The sequence below is a fragment of the Corapipo altera genome, unplaced genomic scaffold, assembly GCF_003945725.1.
Source record: "Corapipo altera isolate COAL_440 unplaced genomic scaffold, ASM394572v1 22b, whole genome shotgun sequence".
Taxonomy (NCBI): domain Eukaryota; kingdom Metazoa; phylum Chordata; class Aves; order Passeriformes; family Pipridae; genus Corapipo; species Corapipo altera.
The window spans coordinates 15,575,570-15,587,274 of NW_020884876.1; the positions used below are offsets into that span (position 1 = coordinate 15,575,570).

The 11,705-nt window shown below is 38.4% G+C and overlaps 1 protein-coding gene across 1 annotated transcript in view; it reads left to right on the forward strand.

The window, feature by feature from the left end:
* Positions 1-11,279: 11,279 nt before the first annotated feature.
* NAF1 (nuclear assembly factor 1 ribonucleoprotein) overlaps positions 11,280-11,705 on the forward strand; it is an 18,300-nt gene continuing 17,874 nt past the window's right edge. Inside the window, exon 1 of the mRNA XM_027635765.1 lies at positions 11,280-11,291. Within this exon, the coding sequence (XP_027491566.1) occupies positions 11,280-11,291 (12 nt within the window). The remainder of the gene's footprint in view (positions 11,292-11,705) is intronic.

Below are 11,705 nucleotides of genomic sequence, written 5' to 3' on the forward strand. Positions count from 1 at the left end.
ATCACAAGTGCAGTGTTTGTGGAAACAATTGCCTTTTCACTCTTTCATTTATATCAGTCTTCTTAGGTTGAAGATACAAGGAAGCAAGTCGGAGGAAATGGCTTCATTATAAACTTGCCATCTCCTCTTCCTTTTCATCTGCAGCTGAAACTCCTTCCTCTACTCTGACACTGAACAAACAGGATGGTTACCTAAGAAGGCTGAAAAGCGGGAACACACAGCTCCCTTACCTTTATGTGTGTCCATGTATTTAGTGTACATATGATTTCAGCTTTGTGGGAATAAGGAGTGAGATCATTCACAATAAGAAGGCAGACCCAAATGAATAGAAAGCAAATGAGTATCTCTGGATTGTATTTCCTTTGAATAAATTGAGTTATATGAGTAGGCTAACTCAGTCTTCTACCAGAGAGAGCCATGATTGTTGAAAGGTCTTGAGTCTCACTTTCTGACCACAAGATGGAGGACCACTAATCCAATTAAGCTCTAATTATTTATCAAGGAGTTCATCACAGTGTGTGAAATCAGATGTCCTATCTCTCTGAGGTGTTGCTAATCTTTTTTTCCTCTACTCCAATTTTTTTTTGTTTCTTACAGCAATCTGCTTTTGGAGCACCTTCTTCCTCACTTCTTTCTCTTCTTGTCCCCAAAAGAAACAGCACAAAGCAAACTGTTCTGGTTTCTAATATCGAGGAAAGTATGATCTTGGATAGAGGCAGTACACATTGGTTTGCAATGAACACATAGCTTTTGAGTGGGAGGGACTGAACTTCTAGGGAAGTTTTGCTTCCTTTTCCATACTGTCTCAAAGTTATGTTTCTCATGGAAGTATGCCAGCTTGTACAGAGGGTTTTACCCATAAAATAAGGTAATGACAGTGAAAGACAAAGTCCTAAAACTTCTATGTTCACAATAACAACTTGATAGAAGATAGCATCAGAAGAAAAAATGGTGGCCTAAACTTCCAGCTGTTCACTTATTGCATACAGATGGTAAATGAGAACAAATCTGATCAATTGTAACTTTTACAGCATATGACCTTTTTTCTTAGCTTAATCAATAAAGAACCCAATATTTCTCCAGTTTTCTCTGAATCCATCTTGAACACCAAAACCAATTTGTTTATGGCATATCTCCAAAATTCAGAAAGCAAACCTCAGATATCGACAGACAAATGGAATTTTGAGATGATTAATCCAAGTGATAAAAGAAATAAGATTATTAAGGGATACACAATAATTCCCAAAATAAACGGAAATCCAACCTGAATGTACTGGATGATATGTCTTGTAGCACTTTTTTTTTTTTTTATTGTGAGAATTCACTAAATATCATGATTAAAATACAACATGAAATGCAGATGCTACATTCCTTTTTTCAATAAAATTGTTTTGTGCTTTGAGTGCCATAGTGTAATTGAAATTAACCTTTTGTCTAGGAAAAGTGACCAATTTCTTAAAATAATTAATTTATTTTTATTGTTGGTTAAGATTCCTGCATGTGTCTCAGGAATTTCTGCACAGAATTAAGAGTAAATACACCATGCAGGCACATGTATTATGTCTGTCTCTTAGGCAGTGTCAAGGCGATTGTGCATATATCAAAAAACTGACTGATGAGTCTCTGAGTGTGTACAATAACTCAGAGCATCCCTTCTGTATATGACTTAGTGCACTCAAGCAGATCAGGCAAGGTTCTGTGCAGTAGCCATTGCTTCAGAAGTCCTGGGTGTTAGGATGTCTCAGGGGAACCAGGCGTCAGGAACTACTGCTCTGACGAAAGACAAAAACATCTCTGCTTGTTTAGGTCAAAGACACATCGAGCTGAATATTCTGTCTGCAGCAATAGATGACGGTGCTTACCCGAAAGAAAAACGTAATTAACAAAATTAGCCTAGATGTCTCTAGCCTGCAGCAATCTGTAAGAAATTTTCTGAGGCAGTGACGTTATCTTTACAATTAATAGAAATTTATGGTATCTAAAACATTATGTGGACAGGAATGTTAGCTCAATCTTATATGTCGTGTGAAGGACCATCTTTTTTTTTTTTTCATTTTGAGCTGCCTCATGAAGGTTTTAATGTTTTAATGTAATTGTTTTAAGCCTCTTGCTCTTGCCAAGAGTTGTTTCCTATTCATATCCCTCATAAATCTCTATGACAGTACATCTGGATTGTCTTTTTACAGACTGAAGGAGGTTGTTTTTTCAGTACAGAATCTTCCCTACACTTGTTCCAGTTCTACTACATCCGTTCTGACATGAGGGATTACAGATGGTATTCAAGATGCAGAAGCACAATCAATTTATTCTGCAGCATAATATTTTTTCTGTTTTTTTCTTTATTTTTTTTCTTTCTCCTTCTGTCTTTGTCTTTCTCTTTTCCTTTTTTTTGTCCTTTTTTTGCCTTTTTTTTATTTTTTTTTTATTCTTATTCAGCTAATACTTTCATAGACCTGTTATAATCCTAAAGTGTCTTTCAAGACTTGTAGTAAACATGCAAAAATATATTTTAAATTAGGACTGTTCTGTCTCATATGTACGATTTTATAAATTTTGATTGTGAAATTTTCCTTCCTTTTTATCACCCAACCACTCAGTCTTTCAATGTTCTTCTGCAATTCTTCACAGTCATCCTTACCTTTACTAACCTTATTAGTGTAAAGGTCAGTAAATTTTGCCACTTTGTTGCTCTCCAGATCTCTTTTGACAATAGATGAAGTTTTCTTGTATTATCCATGTCCATATATGTCCATTCTCATTCAAGCTGACAAGTCACAGGCAGGCTAAGCAGTTCAGCTCTTCTACATATTCAAAACTCACTTCCAAAAATTAATCAGCAATAGGCTAGAGATCTGAATTAAGAAGTTCTCACAGAGTTTCAGGACACATGATTCAGGATGAAAATAATAATAATAATAATAAAATATAATAATAATAACAACAATAATAATAATAGAAGTAGTAATAATAGTAGTAATAGGAACAACTACTACTACTTTTTACTGGCTTAAATAAGTGGAGACTTGATATTGGCACTGTTGATCCCATTTGCACGGTACTTCTCCCTTTGCCTTACTAAGGTAATTTCTGTAACAAATGGCCACTCAGTGCTACAGGGAGAAAGGTTTTGACCATTTCATAAGGTTTTGATCATTTCTTTCTGAAGCACTGTAGTAGCATTGCTTTTCATCTTATTGTACAGTTCATCAAACAAAAAGAAATATTTTTCATTTTGTGATGTGGAGAGTGGATGTTTTTCTAGTCCTTCTGGACCAAACATGATTCACATGATTGTCTGAGATTGCAGGAGACTGGATATGATGAGTCATGTCTCTTCCATGACTCTTGTCCTTGGTTCTCAAAGAGCCTATCAACAACAATAAATTACTATCAAAAAAAAAAAAAAAGAATTAAGTCAAAAAAAAAGAAAGAAAAAGAAACATGGTATGATAAGAGAACTCCTGGGACAGGTGGAGGGACTGCATGAAACACTTATTTCATGGATGGGAAACTGGAACTTAGGAGGAAAGCAGAGGCAAAGAATTTTAGAAAGTCCTGTGCAATATGTATTCATTTTAGTTTCTATTTCCACTTTCTTCAGATCATTTTGGCACATTGAGTACAACTTGTGTATGTGATATAAAATGTTCTTCTTTTTCTCTTTCTGATGACTAATTTCAGAATAATCATTGAGTAAGTGATCTATCTCAACTGTGTCTGTGTCTTACTGGTGACATTATGAGAAGAAGATTCCATTTACAAGATTTTCAGTTTTTTCTGAAGACACTGAGCTCATAGGCACTGAAATTTCTCTCAAGAATAAGAGAATATTTCATCAGGTGGGTTTTCAAAATTACTTTTTTCCACAGACATACTTTTACTTGTGAGGTTTGCAACTGACTTTTAGATTTCATGAGACATAGCATCATGCAGGTCTTATCTATCAGTGAGGAACTGATAACAAGAGTTGAGCACTAAGGCAATGTGCTTTCAGTAGTCATTTTAGCTAGGCAGACAGGCTTGTATTTCCTGAAATATTTTTATTTTTTTGTAAGGTTTAAGTGTTGGGGATTTTTTTGCAAGTATGGGGGTTTCTTAGATACAGGGAACTATAACTGAGTCAAAGGTCAAATGTACATTGATTCCCTGTGGTTAAATCTGAACGCAATGCAAAGATTAACACATTCCAACCAAACAGATGAAAAAACCCAGTGTATTTTGTGGAACGAACTCTCTGAGTACCAAAAGAACTGTGAAGGCCAAAAGAGTATTAAAATTCTTGAGGACATAATGATTTCCCAGAAGATATTCAACAATGAGTCTAAATATGCAACTTTCTGACCTGCTGGTCTCCTGTATCTTCTTGATATCTTATGCTAGCCTGCTTTCTTCAAACTCCAAAGAAGTGTCTGTTTTCCACACAAACCAGTTTTTGTTTCAAAAAGAATTTTTTATAGTGCTTCTGTTATTCTATTTCTTAACACTGATCTTTTGCAAAAAAACAACAACAACAACACAAACCAACTAGTTCTTCCTCATGACTGGGAGGAGGTAAAACTTTCAGTTTTACTTATGTCTGCAAGGACAGTAATGCTGGCACAAGGAACAGGACAGAAAATAAGAACTGGGGAAAGGGTAAAATCGCTTGTTCTTCTGGCAGTGCCAGTTTATGCTGCACTGAGGTTATGAAAATACAATGGAAGAAATACAGTCTGAGATGTCAAGTGTGCAGAAATCTACAGCAAAACACCTGAATAAAGGGAGAAAGATATTTTAGATTCAATTATGACATAAGTGGATTTAAAATTACAATCTTTAATAACTTCACGGATTTTGTGCCTAATGCCTGTCATATATTGACATTTCAATGAGTGCCTGTCTACCCAAAACATTATTGCAAGCATGGGAAGAATGCTAGGCTCTGCAGCCAAACGAGATGGATTGGTTGAGAGCATGTGTCGGGATGGAAATGAAGGTCTTCCAGACTTCAGACAGTTGGTAAAGTCCTCCAATAGCCACAAAAACTTCACTCAAGGTTGGGGGAGACATGCCTGAACCATGATAATCAGATAAACAATCAGTTTACTGAAACTTGTTCTATTTCTTATAAACAGGTCATTATAGGGAAGCCACAATCAGTTTTCCAGAGCATATTACTCTCTCCAAATGTGACTCCTTACAAACTCCAACACACTGACTTCAGCTGTGCAAACAGTTGAAATTTCTGAGGTGTTTTTACATACCAGAATAAATCACATTTTTAGATGCAGCTTGGATCCAGTTGGTTTTGTAACCAACCAAATTAGGGTTATATTAGTATTACTCAAAATATTGGACTGAAATCAACTAGAAAAATAATGTAGTAGACTCCAATAAACGAATTAGTAAATGAACCATAGAAACCTTTAGAATAATTGGAGGTGAACCTGTTCATAGATCTGTGAAGGGATTTGGATTGCTATTAATGAAATTGGCTGTGGGCAGCTCAACCATCAAAATTACTGGCTATTTTTCGAAAAATAAAGTAAAATAAGAATATAGTACTAAAGGATAAAAGTTATATGTTTTTTCCATATTTAGAAATGTATTTTGGGGAAAAAGTTTTTTCTCCTATAAGTCATATTTTTTCTTCGCATCTAGTTGTAAACTGCCCAACTCTTTCTGCAAAGCAAGAACTATGAAATTTGTGTAATTCAACTCTGTAAATAATTTGAAGCTTTGAAATGAGTAAAACATTCTGTACTGTAGCTATTTTAATCTTGTTTCAGTACCAGATAGCTGTGCAAGCTACAATATTGATTCATCTGGGTGGAATGAAATATGACTAGCAATGGTGATATAGAAAATTCTGTTCATCTCTTTTCCTCTGCCTGCCACTGCTCCTGACCATGAATACCGTAGCTTCCAAGAGTTCAGCCAATGAGTGAAAAAAAATGGTCTGAGATAGGAGCAGTAGTTTCAAAACTACTGTTGCAAATTTAAGCTCATAGTGTTCCTATCGCGGTACAACTCCCCTTCCTCCTCTCGGTCACTCTAAAATCTCATAGAATCACAGAACAACCTGAGTTAGAAGGGACCCACAAGGATCATTCAGTCCAGCTCCTGGCCCTGCACAGGACAGCCCGAAGAATCACACCATGTGCCTGAGACCATTGTCCAGACGCTTCTTGAACTCTGACAGGCTTGATGCTGTGACCACTTCATTAGGGAGCCTGTTCCAGTGGCCAAGCACTCTCTAGAACCTTTTCCTAATATCCAACCTAAACCTCTCCAGACACAGCTTCATGCCATTCCCTTGAGTCCTGTCACTAGTCATTAGAGAGAAGAGATCAGTGCTTGCCCCTCTGCTTCCCCTCACAAGGAAGCTACAGACTGTGATGAGGTCTCCCATCAGTCTCCTCTTCTCCAGGCTGAATCTCAGCTGCTTGTTATAAGGTTTCCCCTCAAGGCCCTTCAGTGTCTTTGTAGCCCTCCTTTGGAGGGCTAGTAGCTTCGTATCTTTCTTGTATTGCAGTGCCCAAAACTGCACACAATATTCAAGGTGAGGCTGCACCAGTGCAGAGCAGAGCAGGACATTCACCAACCTTGACTGGCTGCTGATGCTTTGCCTGATGTTCCCCAGGACATAGTTGGCCCTCCTGGCTGCCAGGGCTCTTTCCACTGGCCTGGACCCCCAAATCCCTCTCCATGGTGCTGCTCTCCAGCTTCTTGTTCCCCAGTCTGTAGGTACATACAGGGTTGCCCCATCCCAGGTGCAGAATCCAGCACTTGTCTTCAACTTCATATGGCTGGTGATTGCCCAGCCCTCTAATTTGTCTGGGTATCTCTTCAGGACCTCTCTGACTTTGAGGCAGTCAGTGGTTCCTCCCAGTTTACTATCGCAGGCAAACTTAGTATACCTTCGAGTCCTGGGTCTGAAACGTTTATGAAGACATTGAAGAGCACTGACCCTAAAATGGAACTCTGCAGAATCCCACTAGTGACCAGTAGACAGCCTGATGTTACCCCATTTACTACAACCCCTTGCGCCCAACCCATGAGCCAAATTGCTCACCCACAACACGATATGTTTATCCAGCTGTGTGCTGGACAGTTTGTCCAGAAGGATTCTGTGAGAGACAGTATTGAAAGCTTTACTGATATCAAAAAAAGATCACATCAACTTTCTTTCCTTGGTCAGTTGGGGGGGTTACCTTCTCATAAATGGAAAACAGGTTTGTCAAGCAGGACTTTCTCCTCCTGAAGCTGTGCTGGTTGTGATCCATGCATGACTGCATTGTCCTTCAGGTGTTTTTCAGTACCTCCCAGAATAATCTTCTCCATAGTTTTACCAGTCACTGAAGTGAGACCGACAAGTCTGTAGTTTCCAGGGTCCTCCTTCTTGCCCTTCTTGAAAATCGGGACAACATTTGCCAGCTCCAGGCAAAGGAATTCCTGTTAGGCCTTGGCCTTTGTGTAATGAGTTGACTGGTGAAGCACCCCTTGACCATAGCAGGAACTCTTGGATGGCTGAGGGTGACACTGTCCGTACCAGGAACTCTTGTTGCCTGACAAAGGAGGGGAATAGAAGATATTCAGTCATTGACTGAGAACCTCAGAATACTCCTTAAATTAACTGTAGTCTCAGCGGAATGGTACAACTGTTACTGGACTTTTGAAAAATTCCAGTAATTACTGACTTGGATTGCAAACAGGATAGAAACAAACTGACTGATGACTAAAGCTAATCATCTTGCAACCCTATAAATATTTGTCCTAAGGGAGGCCCTTTGAGCTCTCCTAGACTGCAGCCAGCAACTCCCTCTCAGAGCTCATGAACTCTCAAGTTTGTGATCATCGGAGAATCATCCCCGGAAGCTGACGACAGTGCCTGGGCTGATATACTCCATTCTCGAGGCTCGACCTTTGACCACTGAGAAATGCTAGGACATTTAAAGTGCCTATTTGTCCTGGTTTTGGCTGGAACAGAGTTTATTTTCCTAGTAGCTAGCACAGTGCTGTGTTTTGGATTTACTGTGACAATAATCTTGATAACACACTGATGTTTTGGTTGTTGCTCAGTAGCCCTTACCCTAAATCAAGGACTTTTCAGTGTCTCATGCTCTGCCAGTGAGGAGGTACACAAGAAGCTGTGAGGGAGCATAGCTGGGACAGATGACCTGACCTGGCCAAAGGGGTATTCCATACTATATAGTGCCAAGCCCAGTTTATAAACTGGTGGAGTTTAGCTGGAAGGGGCTGATCACTGTTTTGGGACAGGATGGGCATCAGTCAGCAGGGGGTGAGAAATTGTACTGCGCATCACTTTGGTTTTTTATCTTATCTCAACCTACGATTTTTTCCTTTTCTTTACAGATTCTCCTCCCCAAAACATGAGGGCCAGGGTGGAAAGGGAGTGAGTGAGCAGATGCATGCTACTTTGTTGCTAGGTGAGGTTAAAACACAACAGTATTTCATGGGACTCAAGAAGATTTAACAGCTATACCTTTGCATATTTAGATATATTTTTCTATCTATCTATCTATCTATCTATCTATCTATCTATCTATCTATCTATCTATCTATCTTTGTGTCCCTGTGTGTATGTGTGAATTGATTTAAATACCCCATAGCAAGTATACTATGAATGTTGCCAATTCAGATCCATAATTAAGTCACTGTTGTGACTGTAGTTAATCCCATTGAATCCCTTTGTAAATGTTAAATTATTCAATGATTAAGTGCTGCTAAATCCTTTAAATATAATCCATTGTCCAAGTCTGAGACTCGAATTGGACCTACTTGCAGTTAAGCTCTACCAGGTGTTTAGAAAGCACAATATAAATGAAAATACTGTGTCATATAAATGTCACAATAGTATTTGTTTTCATAATTCAAATATATTAAGAAACAAGACTTCCTTTTTTATTCATACCTTTTCCTCTAAAAACATAATTTAAGTAGCACACTGAAATCTCCAAGTGATTTTCCACATTCAAGTTCAGGAGAAATATCATGACGAAACTGTTTCTCAACAGATTCCTTTATTGCATCCAAAGAAGTTCAATAAAGCATTGCAATAATAGTTTGAGTGCTATGGGAACAATTATACACACCTGTCTTAGCAGCAGGAATAGAAAAAATAAATGTAGAAAATAACAACTCCAGAGAGCTTCATCAAAGAATTGGAGGCAGAAAACAGGCTTACAATCACTTTTATCCTAGCCTTGACAGATGACCTGGATTCCAGTCCCAGCAGTGACATTTCTTACCAGCTCAGACCGTGAAAACACGCACTGGAACTACTGTGATTCAAGTGTTGATCAATGAAATGATTCTTTTCCTTTTCTAGAACATCTTTGTGCCTATGTTGTTATGTTGCAGATTACTTACAAATGACCTGGCTGAATAGATGACAACGTTTACTATTCATCAAGCCTTTCAATATTCTCATTCTAAGAGAAATGTTATTTTATATGTTAAAGGCTAAGCTGCAGTATTCAGACGAAACAAAATATCTTTTTGTTTGAAAGATGCTGCCAGTTCTGCACAAACACAGAGGAAACTGTCAAAACACAATCTAGGTGCTACAGTACAGCTACAAAACACAAAAATCCTTTAAAAAGCATGGAAGACATGATTCATGAGACAGTTGAAGAATTTTACTTACATAAGTGCAAGGTAGGGAGTTGAATATGCTTTTACATTTATAAGAGACATATTTAGCAAGTAGAATTAATTTTCATTCAACTAATCCATCCTACGTTATGGTATCAATTATTCTACCATTTGTTAGGAAAGGATTGGCAGATATAAGGACTTTGTCTGCTTTGGGGAAATTATTCTCTCCCCATCAAAGTGATTAACTTTCTCACAGGAACTCACAGACCTTATATTGTGGTACATTTCAGGTACATCTCAAGTCCCAATTCTGACAAAAAAACCCCTTAATAAAACCCTAATAAAATACCTACTAATAATAAACTCTCCTTGCTTAGTTTTAAAATGAAACCTGGGTTTGTAGAATCTGTTTTTGCAGGACTGGGTTTTAGCAGGATACTCATTCTTTAGTTGAATATATTTATAATTTCTGTCACTTCACTAGAGATTAAAATACATTTGCCAATGAGATTCAATATTAACCATTTTTATGATCATACAATCTTTAATCTCTTTGCAATTGACATCTAATTGTTGTCAACACTTAATTGCATGAATTGCTAAATATCCCTTTTGTTAAAGAGCTTGCAGTACAGGGCAGTAATATTCAGACCACGCTTCCCATGTACCCTCACTTCAGGATCCCAATGCCATCACTGGAGAGAAGATGATTCCTAACCAAGGTGTTCCATGTAACTGTGCAGTAAGTGTTTACTGCTGCTGTTTACACATACAGCCTATACAGGCTCCTCACTTATGACAATACAAAAGCAACCAAATGCCCATAATGTGCCCATTCTGCTTGACCTATACATAATTGTAGATAACTGTAAAAACATACTGATGAATTCTATTATATGCATATTTGGATATGTATAATTTTCCTACTAAATAAATTCTGCTGGTTGCATCTGCTGTGTCGTGTTGGAAATGAAGAATGGAACAACCAGAGAATGACACCTTTGGCCTTCAGATGCTCCCTTCAGCCTGCGTGAAGTACTGGTGAAGCACTTGTGATTGTTTGTTCAACATAGTCTGGACATTCTGGACAAGAATGAAATGTTTTGAGTGCCCTTTGAGCTGTGGGGCACATGGTTCTCTCAGAGCTGAAGGGGAAGTTTATTATATGGAAAACATATCATTCTCTCCTCTGATCTCATCAGATATTCAAGTCCCAGTTGTCTTTGGCACTTTCAGCATTATCACATGTAACTTTTTCATGTATTTATTTATGGGGTTCCCTGTCAGGCCTATACTGCATGCTCCTGCTCACTGTTGTTGCCTGGTAGTGAAGACAGCCTAGCTCTTCATTTGGAAGCCTGTCTTAAGGACAGTCTGGCAAAGCTCTGTGGTGGTCAGGGACACAGTGTTGGCACAGGAGCACAGTTGTCAGGTTGCACTTTGGAGTCTGGGTTAAAGAGGCTAGTTTGTAGGCTCACCGTCACAGTCACCTCCTGATGTTGCCTGCCTTTTGTATATCTTTTGGCATTTCCCATGGATAAGTCATGTTCAAGAAAAGACATTGTGTTTTTTTCTCCTGTGTTATTCTCATGCAGAACTTTTAAGACTGCCAACACGCAGAGGCTGGGGAATGACAGGGGGAATTTCTCCCTTCTCTCCTACAGGAGAAGACACTATGTATGCTGGATCCTGTATTTATGCTGAACATAGAACATAAACGGACATTCATGTCTAGGTGAAGGATGTGGTTAGATTTTGGAGAGCTTGGCATTATTATAGGGTCACCACGTATTATGTCGTCACTATCAGGGTACTACAAATTACTATTACTATAGTGATTTGATATTACACAGTTTTTAATTTTTATTCTTTTAGCTTTAATTACATGAATCTTCAGCACACTAATAAAATACCAAAACTAATCCAACCCAGGAGGTCCTCAAACAAGAGCAGCTATGACCTCTAGCTTTGTCTTTCAAGCAAGCCTCATAACCACAAAACTTCGGCGTTCAGTTTAAATTAACCACAGAGCTCACCGACCGCTAAAACACGACTTCAACAACAACGACCACAAACCCCACCCGCCGCCCCTCCCCTCCCCTCCC